Source organism: Dermacentor silvarum, chromosome 2, assembly GCF_013339745.2.
Source record: "Dermacentor silvarum isolate Dsil-2018 chromosome 2, BIME_Dsil_1.4, whole genome shotgun sequence".
Lineage (NCBI taxonomy): Eukaryota > Metazoa > Arthropoda > Arachnida > Ixodida > Ixodidae > Dermacentor > Dermacentor silvarum.
Window position 1 is genome coordinate 92,696,276 of NC_051155.1, and position 20,831 is coordinate 92,717,106.

Genomic DNA, 20,831 nt, shown 5'->3' on the forward strand with positions numbered 1-20,831 from the left:
TCATAAGAAGTCGAACAGCACTCAAGAACTGTGCGAGCGACGTGTATGTTAGTTTGTATAGAACGGCCTTTGATACCACATGTTTGATGAGGGCCAATAAGAATTGAAATCGCTACCTGCAACCGATTGGACAAAATTTTAGCAAAAATTTTGTAGTCCACGTTTGACAATGTAATCGGTCTATAACCATCAACAGAACGTAATTTTTCTCTGTCAGTACTTTTAGGTATTAACACTGTGTGGCTGTTTATGAAAGACTGCGGTAATTCCTCTAGCTCAAAACTTGTTAAAAATATATTCAGTAGAACAGGCGTAAGAATTGACTTAAAGGTTTTATAAAATTCACCCGAAATGCCATCGGGACCGGGAGTTTTTGACATGGGTAACTGATCAATGGCAACCTCTACCTCTTGTTTAGTAAAGGGACCGCTAATGACTGAACAGTCTTCATCAGTTAGAGGAGTTATTAAAGACGCAAAGTATTGTAGAAGCTCGATGTTCTGGTCTCCAGAAGCACCACTGAAGAGCACCGAATAGAAGTCTTCGAATTGAGACACAATATCACTCGTGTCAGTTACTAATGCGTCTTTCGAATACATGTCGGTAATAACTTTCGTAGAAGCGTGGCGGCGTTCATCAATCAAAGCCTGACGGGTCGGCTTCTCAGAAAGCAAGGCGCGGTTATTACGTGACCGAACACGGGCGCCTCTATAGCGCACTGCGTCAAACTTTTGCAAGTCACATTTCACATTTGCAATGTCATCAGCGTACGTTCCAGGAGATTCACATTCAAGCTCATAAAGGCTATAAAGACTTTTCAACAATTTCTTCTCTTCATACTTTTTGTAAAACGACTTAATAGAACCAAGTTCAATGGCGACTGATCTGATTTCTTGCTTAAAAAGCTCCCATGCAGCGAATAGTGGCAAATCAAGAGAGAAGCAATTTTTCAGTGCTAAGCATACCTGATCAGTAAACATTTTATCACCAATTATAGATGAATTTAACTTCCAGAGTGCCCACTGAGGCCGGAAACTAGCACGAGTGTCTCCGCCTAGTCGCGTAATTACCATACAGTGGTCGGAGAACGAAATAGGGTGAATTTTGCATTGGAGACTTCTAGAAATCAACGATGTCGAAACATATATACGATCGAGTCTAGAATGTGAACTTCCTTGAGTGTACGTATATGAACAAGATATTTGCCCCGATGCTCCTATATCTATGAGGCCCGCATTTTCAGTGATGCCAAATAGCACTTCACTACTTTTGTCCTTATGGGTGTTACGTAATGAACGGTCACTCACGTCGCACACGCAGTTGAAGTCTCCTAAGAGAACAACAGTACGGTCACAATCCAATAAAGGAGCTAGATTTTCAAATAAGGCAATTCGTTTTGCGGAATCATTGAACGCATAAACGTTAACGATGCGCCATGGTACGCTACGCAACAAAATATCACAACATATCCACCGCCCTTCAGAGTCTACATTATAAGTGAATGCGGTATACGGAAGGGTCTTCCTCAAAAACAAAAAGCAACCTGCCGATAACCCAACTGCATGAGACACACAAACATTGTACTCGGACAAAAAGGGCTCTAATGCCCTTGCAGTGTCTTCATCACTTTCGATCTTTGTCTCCTGAAGGGCGACAAAGTCGAGTCGTTTGCTAGATAACAGTCGGCGTAGCTGCAACTGCTTCTGTCGGGACCGAAGCCCTCGTACATTAAGTGTTGCGAAAGATAGTTGCTGCGAGAGCGCCATGTTGCCTACACACCGTTTCTTGTCAATGCTGCGTGAGATCAGGCGCGGAGGACGAAGGAGATTCCTCTCCTCCACCAACACCAGGCCTTCTAGATCTTGACCGTCGGTGCCTCTCTTTATGTTTGGGTGAACGTCGGCGACGCAGTTGTCTGGAAGCGCTTGGCGTGCTGTTCTCCTCACTCGACACAGAGGTTGTCGAGGCACGGCGCTTCAGCAAAGTGTTGTTGGAGAGTGTGTTCTCCATAGGGGTAGGACACTGGTTCGGTAGCTGAGCAGTGGCGGTTTCTGCAACTGGATTATCTTCTTTGCGAGTTCGCTGCTAACTGCCTCAACGGTATCTGGCTCTTCACTCTCCTTTGTTGTCTCTTCCACAGGCTCAGACTGTGCCGTTGTGATCTCAGTCGATGCAGTCTCGCTAGCTTCTGCGCTGACCGGTGGCGGAACTTCGCTGGTGTCAGCTGGCAGATCTCCCGTTGCATCTAGGACCTCTGTGACATCCATGATGTGTTCTTGCAGTGCGTCATCTGAAGGTCTTGTGCGATGTCGCAGCTTGTCAGCATACGTTACTACACAGTCTGCAGTCGTGTGCCCAAAGCGTCGGCAATCGTCGCACCTAGGCGTGCGACAGTGACGGCGAATGTGACCAACTTTGTGGCAGCGAAGGCACAGTGGTGGTCTTCCAGGGATGAGTAGAAGACTTTGTATTCCGCAGACTGTCCGTAAGTGTGGGATATCGGCGACACTGACACCATCAGCAAGTGACAGAACAACATCTCGATTGAGAGTTCGCATTTCTTCCATATCTGATACTTTCCAGCTTTCCTTGGATATTGACAGCACTTTTCCGAAAGTCTGTAGTGCCTCGCGTATGTAAGCATCCTCTAAATGTTCAGGAAGCCATAGCATCTTAATCTTTACCTCCGCTGGCTCTGGATCAATCACAACACATCTCTTAGACTTAACCAGAAATTCACCGCAGGTGACTAATCTGGCTTTCGCAGACGGCGATTTGCACGTCACCATCCAGACGTGGGACATCTGGAATTGTCCTATTGAGATTATTTCTCTCAAGTCTATAATCTTCCGGAGAGCGTCTCTGAAGTCTTGAGCACGATATGGGCGTCCGGTTAGGTCAGCATGTAGAAAAACGGAGTCGGTGACGAGCTTACCAGTTGGGAGACGAGGCAGGACGATACGATAGTCATTACTGCTGGCTTGAGCCTGGGCAGCACCTCGGCCAGAGGCCGATTGATCCTTTTTAGCGGAGGACATCAAAACGCGACCGTTCGGAACGCAGACTTCTTCTTCTTCCATACTTCTTCTTCCATACTTCTTCTTCTTCAGCCATACAGCCACGCTTCCAAGTGCTGCATTCATGCGAACCATATGATTGCGTTCGAGTGCCCTCGGCGAAAGAAACCACCTAGAAACGCGGTACGCGCGAGCGGCGCAGCGTGGTGCCAGCGGTCAAACGCTGTACCTACTAGCAATTGGAGTGTTGCTACCCGAGCGCAAGATGCTCTCGTGTCTAAAACTGTGGGTCGATCCTGGAGGTAGTGCAGAAAGGGTCCAAGCGCATGCAATGGCACATACCCCTGTGAACTAGCTTAAGCTCGAGGATGGTCCGTCGAGTGTACGCCGCAAAACCTCCGCCTGGCGATGACGTCACCATGCGTCACCTAGCAACACTGCGCCGACCGCGCCGAGTCTCGCCACAGCTGCGTGAGCCGTGACGTCACTGCGCCGACCCACAGGATATATGGCTCCGCGTCCCCGCGCCGAGCACATCGCCGCGAAGATGGGGCGGCCGAAGAAGAGCGTCACTCCCAAAGCAAAGGAAGCGCGGCACGAAAGCCGCCTACGTTACTCGAGAGCGAGTGAGACGACTTCGGCCCGATCCCGAGTATCGCGCCGCCGAAGCGGCTGATCCGGAGTTACGAGCCCGCGAAACCGAGCTAAAGCGTTTGAGCGTCCAGAAGCCTCCAGATACTTTAATGGCCGCGTGTTCGTTGCTCCTTGGGCTGTCGATGATTCCTGGGTGCATAACCTTGCTAAAACTTGGCCGAACCGAGATAAAGCTAGGTGGAGTCGCCAGCTTTGCTGTTAGCCCAGTCTATCGCACCACTAGTGTGAAGAAGCTGTCCCTAATTTTAGACGTGCTTTTACTCTTTGCGGCGTCGGCCATTTTTCGCCACGGCACAGTTTCGCTAAGGTCACGGCTAAGGGCACCGCCAACATAGACACATAAGGCTTTCGCTTTAATAGATATGACTTAACTTGCGGAGGTATAGGAGGGTGATATAGCACCAGATATCGCGTTTGCAAATGTACTAGTTAAGCCTGGGATTAGGCACCAATTTTAGCCCAGAAGACTGTTGGTGGGCAAGCTTTAGGCACAAATGTTAGCAGACAAATGAAGCCATTCAAGTGGACACGGGGGGGGGGGTTAACATGGGAAACGCAAGAATAAAAAAAAAAAAAACGGTTAACCTTGCACTCGTCCGCGCAACGCTTGAAACAGCGAAGCTGGGCGATCGTATCCCAGCATTTTCCGGAAGTGCGCGAGAACTTTTCGTCCTATTAGTCATGATGGTGCTAATTTCTTTTCGCGCGTCTCGGACTTACGGCCGTCACTGTGCATTGCATAGCGCAGCTTGCAACATGACAGCGCGTTCCAGGAGACCCGCTCCGTGAATGCGTCTCTCGCTCTCATAGTGCGCAAATCGTCTTCACCTCGCAGAGCACGAGCGTACGAAGGCGCCAGCTTGGACGCAATCATATGGTTCGCATAAATGCATGTTCTGCAAGCGTGGAACTTGAGACATTAGACCAATATTTTTGGGACGTGCTACAAAGAACCATTAAAAATGAATTACCGCTCGACTCTCACAGGATCAGGTACTTGCCAACAGATAATTAGGATGGTGTTCCGTTTGACCAGATTATGCTGATGGGCCTCCACGGTATATGGTGCTCCCGAATGGCTGGCTGTTAACGCGGCAGCGTTAAGGGCCCCGTGTCGCAGAAAATCCTGATTCGGCAACCGTCGTCGGCGTGCGATGCGGGTGGCGGTGCAAATTATCCAAAACTACCCCGACCGCGCAGGCCCTCCACGTGGTGCAAGATTTTGGTGAAAAAAAAAATTGAATTTCTCACAGTGAAATGCGCTAGGAAAATGGTAAAGTACGACTTCACCATTCGGCGTCGGGCTCGCCGTCGGATTGTAATTTGAATGTTCGAGAAACCCTAATTATGCTACGAGGAAACTCAAACACAAACCCCTTTTCCAGCATTTCTACCAGACCTACAGCCGCGCGTTGCGATGCGAACGGGTCCCCACAACTATAGGCACCGGGCGCGGGATGAATTTTGACCGGTGGCGCCTTCATGCGGCGGTGCCGCCAATTTAATGGCATGTGGCGGCCGGGCCGCGCGCAGCAGGCGCTGGCGTGAAACCAAGTATGATCAAACATGTTGCGTTTTATTGCGATAGCAATTATATGGACACTTCAACCGGATTTCTGCCGTCGCCGTTGCCCTCGCCGTCGTCGTCGCCGTCGCCGTGAGTTTCCGTATAGATAAAATCTTCGCCGCGCGCCGTATGCCCGAGCGGAAGCGTGCGGGGACGCGCGCTATCACGGAAAGCGAACGCACTCAATCTCCCACGCGCAAGCAAGGAAGCGAAAAGCCAGCGCCGGAGGGAGCGGGGGGGGGGGGGGGGGGGCGCTTCTCTGCCAACAACCGCGCTCGTCGCTCGCCCGCACAGTCTCTTATCTCTCCCACGCGCAAGCAAGGAAGCGGGAAGCCAGCGCCAGAGGGGGCGGGGGCACTTCTACTCGGCCAACAACCGCGCTCGTCGCTCGCCCGCACCGTCTCTTATCTCCACACGGCTCTGACCTTTCTGCGCTGTGCATTCGCCGCTCAGTTTCCGTTGAAGCGATAGACCGCACGTACCTTCGCCCGCTGCTGCGGCGTATATATGCGCTTGCTGCCAGCGTTTTGACAGTCGTTGTGTGCAGTCATTCAGTGTGATCTATTCGTGTTTGTTTGTGCGCGCTCACACCACGGTTGTTCATTCAGTTAGTAATAGTCGGGCCACATTTTCCAACGCACGCTACACATGCAATGCTGCCCGGATCGGCAGTGCAGCGCTACAGGTGTGTCCCTTCGCACGCGCTGCCCACGGGAAGCGCTTCTCATCAACACCACCGTTTCACACGCGCCTTCTCGTGGTCATCGAGTCTCTCTTCATGTCGGTCTACTTACGCCGCAGCACACCTGCTTACTTAATCAGCTCATGTTTACTACAATTCATATTGCTACCAAAGCCGCTCACCTTACTTCGTATGACATTGCTGTGTTGCTATCGCATTCATTGCTTCGCCCTTAGGGCGAAACTGTGACATTTTTTGGGTGCACCAACAGTTACTGAAACATGACTGAAGCTGGTTAGGCCATTCAATTTAACCGTTGTTCATCGCGGCATCGCGTTTTTCAGGCGGAAAGTCTGTATATGCGTGGTTTGTAGGCAACAGCGCGTTCAGCGCTCAGCAACTGAAACGCGATACACGAATCGCATGGTCGCCAGCGCTTTTTGCACGGACTGTAAGCGCTGGGGACACCTAAAACCCCTTGATCTTGAAAGTAGCGACACTCTCCTCTGCGCGTGCGTTTTTCCTCCTCAATTCTCCTCGCCCGCCGGCTGCGCGCGCTGCGCACGGCACGCTGTTGCGCCTGGGCGCCCCCGGACAGGCCGCAGAATTCGATGGAGGCGCATTATTTTGGGAGAGTTGCGCGCCCCAGTGGCGTAGAAGATTTTGAAAAATGGTGATAACAGCATGGAGAATGCTGAAGGCAACGTTTATGAGGAGGTTGGTTTCATCTTAAAGAGGGAATTAAGGACACACACTGATGTAAAAGGAGCTTTGAGGCGAGCTTTATACTCCAGTTATTTTTTCTGCCAAATGATATGCTGCTTTACTTTTTTCATCTGTTCTAGTATTGCTTGTGGCAGATCGCTCTATGTTTGGCAGTTTTTTCTTGTATGTGCGCGCATGTGCACCGCAGGTATTATATTCAGTGTGCCTTCTTATAATGAATTACTGGCGAGACCATCGTCCGTCCATGTGTTTGTCTCAATGTCAAAGTAGCTTTTGCGCTGTGGTTTCTGCATTGAATAGGACGGTTGCGCAATTTTAGTGCGATGAAGCGGTGCCGGCAGCCACTCATCATCCATAATAACAGAATCTGAGGAGCGGTATTTACGGATTATTCTTTAGGCGTCGGCGTCAATGAAGCTTAAAAAATTACTCGGTATACCTATGGGAGAAGGCATTCCATATCTTTAGGCAAAAGAAACGCCTTTGGAAAAGGTATTTTGATAGTTCACGCCAACATACCGTTAAATTATGTAGTAGAATAGTTAAAATTGTGATTTTGATTAGCGGGGGGCCCTATTGCCGACGTATTGTAGATTGCGCGCAAGCATGCGGTGGCGACAGGCTCTGCATAAAGGATCATAGTGTCGTTGGCTGCGTCGTTAAGCGACCGAGATCAATATTGCTGAAATTATTAGAGGTGGGACAAGGAGCAAGCAGCAGCAATCAGCAGCAATCACAGTCGAGGGGGCTTTCTGTGCTTCACGACCATGTTCACGACAGTCGGTGGGAAAAAATTCTTGGAACTGCGTTGGGCTTCAGCTTTTTTTCCAAGTTCTTGTAGTATGCGCGGCTCAAATTGGTGTTCAGTGAAATGTAGCTAGAACATTTATCGAAGAGTTAATCACTCAGGCAGGATGAATAAAACGACCCTTATACTGTGAGGTGCCTCCGAGACTCCCACGTCCACTTCGCCAGCCGCCCGACAGATGGCAGCACCTGTCTGGCGTTCTCCCCTGCTTTCTCTGTGCATTTAGCTTGGAGAGGAGACCCTGAGTGAGTGTCTGCCCCGCTGCCATGTAGGACTGTTGTGTTAAGTCGCGCTAGCGCGCGCTAGCCCTTGTATTGTTCCGTATGCCTTGCCCTCATTAATAAAGACATCGACCTGCGTCGACGTTACTGCCTTCGTGTCAAGCCTCAAGCATCTCGCCCCAGCCTCGCCCTCACATTTGGCGCAGTCGACAAAGAATGTCGCCTCGCCGTTCGCTCACGCCGTGCCGCCGCTCCCGCCAAGCCCGCCGTGTCGTCGCCGTTGTCTACCTCCTTGCTCCCGCCAAGTAAGCGCCATGCCGGGATTGAATTGGGCCGAAGTCGACGCTGCCACCGTCGCATGCTTCAGCACCGAGTTTCTGCAAACCGAGCTACAGGGTCAAGCAAATCGACGCTACAGGGTCAAGAGATGACCTGATTCAACGTTTGACAGCGTGCCTGGAGGAAGCTCGTGCAGCGATTCCGAAAGCACCGAGACCGGCCTCAGCGCCAGTTTCCTCGACCAGAGTGCAATTGCATGCCTCGCCCCTGAATCCGATGGTTTGTCAAGCAATACCAGGTGCAACGTCTCAAGTGTATGCGCCCGCCTCGTACGTCCCACCGCCACCGTGGTCCTACCCCACGCCGCCGCTCGTTTGCGACGCCACAGCCATGCCAGCGCATGAAGTTTTTTCGCCGCCACAGGAACGGCAGCCGTTTGTAACAACACCCAGCTTTGTAACGGCTCCACGGCACCCCCAGCCACCATTTGGAATGCCATTTTCGCCAATGTCACCGCAGTACCAGGCCCCTTCCTTGCCACAGCTGCAAGTGACAACCATGCCCGACGTATCGTCTACACTGCCATTGTTCGAGAACTGCCACAAGCAAAGTGCGCGTTTGTGGATTGAGGAGATTCAACGAACGCAGCAGCTAACTTCGTGGTCGCCAGAAACAACCCGCCTCATCGCCGCAAGCAAGTTGAGAGGCACTGCGAAAAACTGGCATCTGACTCTTGGCGCGCAGTTCCCGACTTGGGATACGTGGCGTAAAGCTTTCCTGGACGCATTGGCCGACGAGCTGACTCTACTGCAATGGCAGCAGCAAATTATGTCCCAAGTACAGTCCAGCTCTCAGTCACTTCGCGACTATGCCTATGCAAAGCTTCGAATAATCGAGAAATGTCCAGCGCCACTGACAGAGCCTCAGAAGGTGGAATATCTCCTGCACGGCATTCAGTGCGCGGGAACAGCAACAAGCATAGCAGCGTAACGCCCATCGTCAGTATCCAACTTCATTGATATATGCACGCAGGGCAATGCAACATATGCAGATCGCAGGCAACCGGGCTGATCTTCCTGAGCAGACTCTTCGCAGTCAAAATAACAGGACTACGCCTTCCAGACAAATCTCTTCTGCATCATTAATGCCTTCAGTGGCACCTCCAACAGTTGTCAGTTTCAAGAAAAGCCGTGTGCCCCCGTCCCGCCCTGCCAGTCCTCCACATAGCCGTCGCATAGCAGATCTACAGCCTGCTGAGAAGGAAGCTCGGTACTCGGCTCTGTCACAGCGTTATGGTGTCCCTGTATTTCGCCCAGGACAGTCATTGAGCGAAGCTGTTTACTTCAAGTGTCACGAAAAGGGCCACCTAGCATCGAAGGGCCCAACAAAGCAAGAGACTGTCACACAGCAGCCAGCCACAGCTTCAACATCACTTCATGCAGCAGCCCCTGCGCTGCACACAAGCCCTTTGGAAGACGTCCATGGCTCCCATCTGGAGTGTTCATTCTTTACAGCCGACATTGCAATCTTGGGCTCCTACGACGCCTTCCCAGATACAGGGTCCAAGATAACTATAGTGACCAAGTCTGCAATCAAGAATCTTCCACTGATGCCCTGGACACGCGAGCCCCTAACCGTTGTTGGTGGATCAAGTGTGCATCCCGAAGGCACGGTCTGCCTGAAGATTACAGTGGGCCCCATAACAGCTCTAGTGGAAGCCGCTGTAATCAGCAGTAATGTCTTGCCAGTGATACTGGGTGAAGATTGGTTTCGTGCCAGCTATACAATACAGACGCACCAGAAGCTGTATCCACGTGCCTCATGCGCAGTAATTCTTGGGGAGTCTTTCCTAGCTCAAAGTACTGAAGTGCCATGTTCAGACGGTCGCCAGGAAGCACCTCTCCCAGGAATAGAGCCCATTTGGAAGCCTTTGTGCAAAAGCCTGCCAGAACAACCCACTGTTGCTCCAAAAGGTACAGTAGTCATAACCATTCATCCTGACATTCCTCCCGCTTTTGTTGCAAAGGACCTATCAGAGATGCAGCAAGTAGCTCTGTCTACGGCCCTTTCCGATCATCATCTCACATTTGCTCGTGATGAGGATGACATCAGCTATTTCCAAGGTGTGGAACATTGCATAGACTTAAGGGCCCGATATACTCCGACGTAACGTCGACGCGCGCGCACGCTGGGCGCAGCGACGCTACGCTAGCAAAACGCGAGCGCTCTATAGTCTGACGCGTGGCGCGACCGACGCAACCAGCGTCCGTCGGCGCGGCCCGGCGGCAGCCGGCTCGAAATGCAGCATGCTGCATTTCGCGCCGACCACGTTATCCAGACTGCACCGCGTCCGTGTTTCTTTCCACGCGGCGCTCACTTTCCGCGCGGCGCTCTGCTCTACTGAGCATGCGCTGCTTTGGCTACGGCCGCTGCGTCGGGCCGCGTCGCGTTGGACTATAGGGGAGGCGCTTTGCGCCTGGCGGGGCATCGCCGACGTGACGCGACGAAACGAACCCCGGCGCGCGCGCGCGTTGTGAACGCCGGAGTATAACAGAGCCCTTAGTGCCCGATGCCGTGCCGTACAGCCGAAGTCCGTGTCGACTTGCCTGTCTTTTTGCATTGCTAGTGCTGTACGTTTTCTTTTTCTTCTACAGTTGTGTGAGCAGCAAGGGCTCATTATCTGCCCTCCACAAGGCCTCCCCAGAAAATCAGCCATCATGGGTAACTAAGTTGGAGGAAGCAGCATTCGCTGTAAACACCACACTCAATACAAGCACTGGCTTCAGTCCTCTGGGATGTACTGTACTGGTACATCCCAAGGCTACCAGCGGAACGCTACCGGCCAGTGAGCAACTCCTCGCTCACAGAGCGTCTTCGGGATGTCCAAGCACATCGTGCTGAGGCCATGGCTAACTGCGAAGAAGCTCAAGATCGCAGGAAGCACATCTATGACAGAACGCATCGTCCGCATACATTCAGTATTGGTGATTTTGTGTGGTTCCGTCGCCAACAATCTGTGCTTCAAGGGCTTGAGAAACTGTCCCCTCGCTTCAGAGGCATCTACCGCCTAGCAGAACGTCTTGCGCCGCCACATTTAGGGCCATCCAGGTTTCAAGTCCGTCCACCAGGCACTCTGCTCAGCGAAGAACAGTGCACGTTTCACAACTGAAACGTTATGTGCCGCCACTGCCTGTGAAATGCCTGGAAGACACAGCGTCAACTTTGTCTTCGTCCTCTGAACAAGATTTGCCTTCGTGCCCTCAGCAGTGCGAACCGCCCAGCCTGCAGCAATCAACTAGCAGTGTGTCACGTAGCTCAGAAACTACATCTGCTTTGCCGCTGAACGCTCAGCGCCCAGTCAGACAGCGCAAACCGCCCACCGATCTTCAGGACTATGAAGTGGACTTTTGAAAGTGCTTGTGCCTGTTGCAATTTCTTTAGAGTTTGTCATCGCAATTTTGACTTTAATCCATGTAGAACATTTATTGCCTTACCTCATCTGTTGCTATTTTGCCTGTCATATGCCTCTGTTTTCCTGCCTCGCCTATTCATGCCTAGTATTGCCATGCATTGCCTGTTGTCCATGTCTAGCGTTATCTCCCCTTTGCCCAGCCTTACTTCACACTTGTAATCAAAAGAGGACTTTGATCATAAAAATGGGGCCGGATGTGAGGTGCCTCCGAGACTCCCACGTCCACTTCGCCAGCCGCCCGACAGATGGCAGCACCTGTGTGGCGTTCTCCCCTGCTTTCTCTATGCCTTTAGCTTGGAGAGGAGACCCTGAGTGAGTGTCTGCCCCGCTGCCATGTAGGACTGTTGTGTTGAGTCGCGCTGGCGCGCGCTAGCCCAGGGGCGTAGCCAGGGGGGGGGGGGTTAGGGGGGTTCAACCCCCCCCCCCCCACACACACACACTTACCCACCCTTTGTTCTCGACATAATTCATGAAACCGGTGCTACTATCACAATTTCATTCCTGGGCGCTTCCGTTTGGGTTGGTAATTTACAGCGACTCATGTCTGCATATGGAAAAACTGTCACGGTGTTTGTCAAGGCTTTGACACTCTGTGAAGTTTTGAGCGAGAATGTGGCGGCCGCATTCTGAAGCAACAAATGCGCAACAAATGAAGCAACAAATGCGGCAGCCGCATTTTAGATGATGGCGAAAACGCTCGAGGCCCGTTTACTTAGATTTAGGTGCACTGTTAAAGACCCCAGGTGGTCGAAATCTCCGGTATACATTTCCGCCGCTTCCCTTCAGGTGCCGGTTAGGCCGCGCTCGCGCAGGATCTTAGGCTACGTTCACACTTGGTCTCGAAACTGTCGGAAGCGGCAAAATCTTGCAAAAACCCGCCCGCCTAGGCGGCAAAACAGGCAGAAAAACAGGCTGCGAGCCAAATCGGTCTCGGGCCGATTTTTTCGCCATGGTGAAGCGGAAACGCGGCGGAAAGTCGTTCTGCTTCACTGGAAGCTACACTAGCATGTAAACAACCGGTCGTAAAATTGAACATGGTACCAAAAAGTGTAGGCTGCAATGCTGATCGACGCGATCAAGAACCAGCCCTTGCTCTACGACAAGAGTGGCACTAAAACGTACTGTCAGCAATACTCACGATAGTATTCAACGTCGCTCGACCGGAGGTGCGGCAACGAAGCCTTGGCGTGACCCAACCACTCGCGCTTTTGCAAAGCCAGGCGAACCCACCACCGCCGTTTCCGAGGTGTCCGCGTCTTCCGTTTATTCATTGTCCATTTCTAGAAAACAAGTAGGTAGAAGTATAAAAGCCATTTCTTCTTCCACTTCCACGGCAGACAATAGTTAGGCAGATTCCTCGTTGGCGCTCCATAATTCTCCTCGCACGTGTACGGTATGTTGCAGAAGTCGCGGGGTGCTTTTCTCGTCGCGACGATAGATTGGGAGATTGGTCTCACGTAGGACGCGCAGGATTTGGTGAGGCCCACAAGGCCAGCCCGGGTTTTAGCTGTGGTGTTCCCGTTGCTCCTTTGGTGTCCTGGAGGCACCGGCAATACGAAATGGTGAAATGTTATTACAACTTGTAAATAAAAGCTATTAGATGAATATTATCGCGCCTAGGCACCAACCTGTGACTCAGCGCTACCGCGCCTGTGTGAGAATTACGGAACGCCAACGAGGAATTTACCGAAGGTCGCAGATGACACGCGAAGTTGCGTAAAATGATCACTTTTGATGACGGTACGTGGGTCAACGAATGAACATACCGCTCGAAATAATGCGATAATGAGCGCCACCACGCCGACAAACGTACGCTGACGAGATGCATCTGGACGAAAACGGCAGCGGTGGCTGCGGCGGTAGCAAAACAAATGTGAACAACTTGGACAGGCGCGGAAAAAAAACTTTCCGGCCGCTTTGGCCTTTCCGCCCGCTTGCCGCTTCCCAAGTGTGAACGTAGGCTAAGTCTGCGCGAGAAACGTCTCTTGTTTGCGATTGCGCCCCTACGGAAGGCTGGTAATTGCTGCTGTGTTGTTGAACCCCAAACCAGCAATTACGGAAGGCTGGTAGTTGCTGTTTTGTTGTGGAATCCCAAACCAGCAATGTACATACGAAGGGGTTGATGACAGCAGTGAAATTCCACGGACTCGCAACAGAATGCACGAAACAGACAGCCGACAAGCATGAATTACTGCTGTGCGCAGTACAGCGTAAGTAAACTCTTGTTGCAGGCGCTGGCAGTTCTCGTCGGAGTTCACGCGTCCTGAGAAATTGATTATGTGCACTATGCACTGAACAAGACTGGAGTTCATTCCTGCATTATTATTATTTGATTTGTACACATATACACACAAGGACACAAAGGGATTAAGGAGGGAGCAAGCTGACAACTGCCACCGAGAGGGGCACAACGCCTGCCTACTCCTATAGGAGAAGGGAATATAGGAAATGAAAATATGAGAAAAGAAAAGAGAAAATAAAGAATTGACGGAGACACAGACAGAACAAAACAAAAACACAAATAATGTCTATAAACGGGAGGCCAAGTCAGTGCCTTTCAGAAAACTTAGCAGGGCTTGATGGGCCTGTTCACGTCTTGCAGCGCTCCCCCTTGAAAAAAGGCAGTCCTCAAGGGTCGCACATTGCAGCCTCATAAGTCTATACTCCTTAATTAGTAATGCGCGCTGCGCAACGAATGCGGGACACTCTAAAACGAGATGTTCAAGTGTCTCACAGGAGCCACAAAATGTACACGACGGGCTGTCCACACGTCCTTGTCGGTATAGGCGTTCGCGCACCAACACAGATCCAACCCTTAACTTGTATAACAGTGCTCTAGCACGACGGGGCAGGCCTCGACCACGAACACGGGGAGGGAACGATCCGTCTGCAACACGCCGGTCTGGCTGCTGCTTTAGGAGGTGTCGGCGTATCAGGAGACAGGCGTTTTCAAACGTGCACGAAATGTCAGGGCAGTCACATTCATGGTGGGCACAGCTTGAAGCGAGGTGATCAGCGTCTTCATTTCCAGCGATGCCCACGTGCGAGGGTACCCACTGGGCAATGAGGGACACTCCACAGGAACTAATTTTGCCGGAAGTTTCTTGGATACTGCACAACAATGGGCTATCAGCACCTTGTCTAAGTCTGCTGAGGGCAGCACGGGAGTCTGTAAGAATGACGACCTTCAAGGCGTTTAATTCTTCGTGTACGTATTTCAGAGCAACATCAATCGCTGCTAGTTCTGCAGTTGTTGATGAGGTTGGATGTAGTATTCTAAATACCCGTCTGATGCCAGTCGAAGGGCAGAAGAAAGCTGCAGAAGCGCCTTGCGCGTCGCTATGTACAGATGCGTCCGTGAATACTTCAATATAACCTTCAAATTTTTCAAATAGGTGGGACTGGCCCAATTGAAATAGTGCCGGAACAGGCTGACTAGATTTTTTGTGTATTTCGGGAATTGTCAGATAAATGGGGAAGGAATATTTGTTGCGCTTCTTCGGAGTTGTGAATGAAGTAGCGTCTCCTGAACTGTGAGTAATGTCCACAAACAATGCCGCCATTTTCCCCATCCGAGAGAATGGGCGCTGAAGCAGCCGATTAATCAGTGCTTGGCCGTCTGATGCTCGGTGCAAACGCTCGATATGGTGTAGCGCTCTCTGGTCTGCTTGCAAGCTCAGGGGCAACTGGTGCGCTTCCGTGAGTAGTGGAACAGATTGCGCCTCACTCACTATGTAGTACACCAATCAGTCGAGATTCTGTGAGGTACAAGGCCGCTTCCTGTTTGCACCGGCGTAAGTGAAGCAGAAATGAGTTGCACGCACTACTTAAAATGCGTACACATGCCATATCTATGCTGTGCGGTGAAATATTCTGTACAATTCTGAATCTGTTGACGTAAAGGCAAATGACGGCTGCACACTCGCAAACAGCGGCCCATGCACTTGCCGCAGGAAATGCAACCCCCTCGCATGAGGGAGCAGGGCGACGAAAGCTTCGAAAAAAAAAGCCTTACGCGTTCTTGCGCGTATTTAAGTTTTCTAGCGCAAAGACGCAGCGAACAAGCTATTCACACAGCCTGGTCACACGTGCATTTATTTTCACGCGTGTAGCCGTCCTTGACTTGTGAAACGCACTTCGCCCCGACGAGGACGACACCATCTACGCTTAACGGAAATTAACAATTAATGATGTCTTCTCCGATCGCACGTGTCGTCTCAATGATGCGTTTTCGAAGACTGGTCCATTCAGTGGCCCGATGAGAGACTGTTGCTCCAAACGCCCACTGTACCGGTCGTACTTACTGTATTTACTGAGCTTACTTTACTTTTTACCTAATTTCTTCACAAGCACACGTGAGGGGGGGGGGGGGTCCCATGTTTTTGCTATACACATATAGAGTCTGCTTAAACTACTGATATTTATTATCGATCACGTGACGGAGAGAAAAGCTGAAGCTTGCCCCCCCCCCCCCCCCCGGTCGGGCCGGTGAACCCCACCCCCGAAAAAAAATTCTGGCTACGCCCCAGCGCTAGCCCTTGTATTGTTCCGTATGCCTTGCCCTCATTGATAAAGACATCGATCTGCGTCGACGTTACTGCCTTCGCGTCAAGCCTCAAGCATCTCGCCCCAGCCTCGCCCTCTAAATACAAGTACAAGTGCCTAATACACTGCAGTGATAACCATTATTGCCTACATAATATTCCCTTCATTGCTACATGATAACCATAATCATTATTTATTGCTCAACTTCGTAATCAAAGCACATTGATACAATGACATCGGCTCGAGTTACATGGATGGAAAAGGTTTACCCACAGAACAAAACCGAAGAAGGGTGATTTAACGCATTCGATATTAAAGCAAAGATTCCCGGCCTCCGCCTAGAAGTCGATATCAACAGCAAGGTGCGCGATCATGTGAACACTTCCTGCACATTGCCTGTATCCTTGAGACAACCAAATAATAATCGTCGCCCACTCACGCATGCATGGCAGCCCAGCTCAAAGCAAATTCAAGAACTGAAAAAGATCACCAGGTTAGATCACCAGATCTTAGCTATCGCCTAAGAGACTCGAATGCGAGTCTTGTAAAATCTACTGTAATTCACCTCAATCCACACTAATCCACCTTCACGCACTTTATTCGACCTTAAGCCACTCTAACCCTCCTTAATACACCTTGATAGACCTTAATCCACCTCAATGCACCCTAATCATCCTTAATCCACCTTATTCAACCTTAATCCACCCTAATCCTCCTTAAACACTTTAATCGACCTTATTCCATCTTAATCTTCGTTCATGCACGTTAATCGACGTTAATCCATCCTTATCCTCATTATATCTTGATCCACCCTAATTCAGCTTAATCCTCCTTAATCGACCCTAGCCCTCCTTATTTAACCTTAATCCACCTTAATCAACTTTAAACACGTTAATCGTTAATCAGTCATAAATTTACTTTGCTAATCATTAATAATCTCTTATACACGGCTGGATATGATTTGGCTCGCTTCTGCCCTTCATTAGGTCACGTTACTTTCTCTACCTCAAACGCTCACCTTGAAACATATCCAACTAAGGGTCTCGCCTTCAAATGTGGACTAGCTGGCGCTTATCACCTGCAATACCACGGGTATACTTGCCACTATTTTTGGGGGGCCCTGCATTAATTTAAGTGACTGACACACACATCGAAGTAAGCTGTAAATAGCTCCTCTACAAGCTGCTATTTCAATTTTCAGTAAAACAGGCAACGCATCCGAACAATCTCGAAAAGTGCGATCGAGGGGCTGTATCTTTGGGTATATTTGTTCAGTGGAAAGCAGAATCTATAGTGCTGCATTTCCGATTGAATAAGAGTTGACGACGTGCGAGGTGATAGAGTCCCAGCAGAATATTCAGCATTCTGAGGAGAACCCCATTTTTATGCAACGTACAAATTGCCGCAGCAAAAACGCTAATGAGCAGACCAGAAGAATTGAAACAATGCAGCATTAGGGGATGCTTTGATACGAGCAATAAGGCGTCTTACCTCGCAAAGAACACTGTTCCTTGTCGGAACAAAGTTCTTCCGGCCAATGTTGTGCAGCCACTGCTTCTTGCGCAAGCCATCACGCTTTCCTTGCGGTATCGTAAAAACTGCATAGCCATCATCACGCTTCTTGCTGCAGTTATATGCGCAGCAGCACGGCATAGCGCCAGCAGACAATGCTCGAAACAGCGTGCAAGGTTAGCGCGCGACGTTCACTATACGCCGAGCCAGCCGAGCTGAGGCGCAAAATGGCGCGAACGAAAAATCAAAACACAAACAAAACGCAAGCTCCGCTCATTTCCAAGGGCAACGGCAGGGAGACCAATCATCGTGCAGGAAAACGGGCGCCAGACCGTCTGCCGCGGAGGGGACTAGCGAGGGGCGAGAAGGAGGCGAGGAGGTCGTGCGCCGGCGGCAGAGTACAAAGAGTGGCGGTACTTTCCTACATCAAGGGACTTTAGGGACACAAAACTGATGCATTGTGGTGTAGAGTGAAAGCAATAACCTTGGTAATCCATTATGACTGTATTTGGTCCCACGGCGCTCACCTGTGGCACGAAAAGAAAAAAAAAAGAACGCTGGCAGCCGCGCGCTGCCAGCGCTTCAATCGCTGGGCACTGTACATTTCCGACGCTGATTTGCTATGGTCTAGTTGTTCTAACGTTAATAAAAGAGCCGTTCATACGCAAGAGCTTCGGGTGCCACTTGCCTGTCTTCGCCTCCGCAGTGTAACGGCTCCGGAGCTTGGGCACCTAAGGCAAACACTCAGATTTGTAGTTATTTTGCCGTCTTATCAGTGTATCAGTCTTCCTTTTAATGTACATTTTCCTTCCTAGCAATTCCCAACTCTGGTTGCGTCTGGCACACGACTGTGCTGTGCATCGACGGCGAACGCCAACGCAGTGGCGTGTTCACACTCGCCGCCACCGACGGCTCCCGTCGCGCTAAGCTATATAAAATGGGCCGTGACTGAAGATTGGGCTAGTTTATAAGCAATCAAGAATGGGGGAAGCATTGCAAAGATAAAATAACTACAACGGACAGAGAACGGGAACTTACTGACATACGTGCGATCGGCGAAGCAGCTCAAGAAACAGAATAAGGAAGACGTATGTCTCCTTTTTTTTTCTGTCCATAATTTTTGTGTTATTCGCATATTTTCATGATTAAATACGCGGTAATGTTAAAGTGCAAAGCAAAATAACATCTGGAATATAACTGCAAGAGTTCCACGTCTTAGCTTACCGCGGTGCATTTGCATCGCAATGTGCGCTCGTTTTCTGCTTTATATACTACCCGATGCCACGAATGTGATCTGCCTTGTACAAGTGGCGACCTTTCTCAAAAGCAGACACACGAAAATGCGTTTTCCGGTGCGTCAGCCCTTATAACCCGTAGTACCAAATCACCGGAAGCACCGAGCGCCTTCGTCCCGTCGTCTGCTTCACATGCCAGTGCTTTGACAGCTGCCGTTCGCGGCGCTGTTCGCCAGCATATCGCCATAGAATAAAGAACCAACTTGATATCGCCGGCGCGACGCTGGCGCCTTACGACGGCCGCCCGGTGCCTATATCGCGTTCTACTCTTAAAGGCGCAGCTTAAGCGTCCTCCATTTTTTTTGTGACCCAGACGCAAGATATAATTCATGCACAGGTATATATATATATATATATATTGTGAGACGTCGGCTGATGCGATGCCTTTATTTCCGAGCAGCCGCCCGAGTCAGAGACGAGGCACCGCACGAGACAAAAGATGATGATGAGTAGTATGTACAGATGACGACGACGATATGCACAAAATGCGCTCACAATATATATATATATATATATATATATATATATATATATATACACGTGGAATGTTATCTGAAATTGAGGACCGCAGTCCAAGCTTGTCGTTGCGAACTTTCAATTGTACTCGGCAATTGCAGTTTGTGCATCGGAATTACGGATAAACTCAGTTTTATCGCTAGGCCGGTAGACCGAACAAAGGCTGCTCTCAAGTGCGTACCCTGAAACCGTGCTGCCACTGTTCAGACGCAGTGCAGCCGTAAATATTTCTGCGTAGCTTCGGCGCGTGGCAGGCTTCTGCAGCTGCGCTGTGGCAATCGCAGTGAAGTATATGAAACGGACTGAAAACTAGTGCCGTGCCTCTGAACCCAATCACCGCAATTACATCCACCGGATGACCTCTGTGTACATTCACTGCAAAGATGTGGATATCGCTGGATGGTGCTGAACACGTCCAGCAGACGCTCCATGCACGAACGTTTGACTGCACATTCCGTGTCCTGCAGCCTCCCTCAAATGTCCGTCAGCGACATCATGGGGGACGCGTACAGGTACATTGCACGGACACGTATGTGGCTTTTATGAAGAGTTTGCTATGAATATTATGTTCGCAGTAGACGTTTTGTCATGCATTATTTGCGTGTCACGGGCAGCGCCCACGCAGCAAAGTCATATATATCGTGCGCACACCTCCGTGCAGTGTAGTTCTTTTTTTAGGCCCTCCGGCGAGGCACGTAAATTAAGCAGCATACTCAAGTAAATGATTTTTCCAAAGTAAATTGCGTGAGAAAAATACAAAAAGGGTGATGTGCGCGTGAGCGGCAGGGATGATATCTCCATATTGTAATTTGAACATACGAGAAAATGCAGTTCTCTCAACGTCAAGCATTTGTGAGGGCAACGCTCTACGTTTTGACCAATTGAGGTCCATATGCAACATGCTTGGTACGTGCTTGACACGATATCCGAAATTGAATGTCCCAGGGACAGTCTGTCTCTGAAGCGAATATTGGGACGGGATTTGCATTTCCCTCGCACGAAGCGTTCTCATGGGAAGGCGTGGTTCCGCTACCCTTTACTAACAACCGCGGGTCGTAGAAAACACTGGTCGGCTTCCTAAGCACGATAAGCACGAGACCTGCTGGAATACAGCGCATCTCCAGTGCACGGAACTCTGGTCAGGGAACTTGATGGTGAGTGTGTAGCACCGGCACCACGGGCATCGCTTGTGTTGAGCTGCACGTCACCCAGACCCCTCGGCACTGTCAACGCTTGCGCGGTAAATTTTTTCCAGGGCGCCACATTTGGGATAGCACGTACCCCGCGCACTTTGTTATAATCATCATCATAATCATCATTAGCCTATATTTATGTCCACTGCAGGACGAAGGCCTGCAGTGAACATATCCAATTATCCCTGTATTGCACGAGCTGTTTGCAGCTTGCGCTTGCAAATTTCCGAACTTCATCACCCCACCTAGTCTTCTGCCATCCTCGACTGCGCTTCCCTTCTCTTGGTACCCATTCTGTAACTCTAATGGTCCACCGGTTATACATCCTACGCATTACATGGCCT

At 50.3% G+C, this 20,831-nt stretch overlaps 1 protein-coding gene across 1 annotated transcript; it reads right to left on the bottom strand.

Moving 5' to 3' along the window:
• Positions 1-275: 275 nt before the first annotated feature.
• On the bottom strand, positions 276-3,055 carry LOC119440227 (uncharacterized). Its single transcript, XM_037705155.2, has one exon. It carries the CDS (start codon positions 3,036-3,038, stop codon positions 1,977-1,979), a length of 1,062 nt encoding a protein of 353 aa, XP_037561083.2. The 5' UTR covers positions 3,039-3,055; the 3' UTR covers positions 276-1,976.
• Between the last annotated feature and the right edge of the window lie 17,776 nt (positions 3,056-20,831).

What these genes read in the sequence shown, in the direction of transcription:
- LOC119440227 (XM_037705155.2), bottom strand. Translation starts at nt 3,038, where the DNA reads ATGTCCTCCGCTAAAAAGGATCAATCGGCCTCTGGCCGAGGTGCTGCC.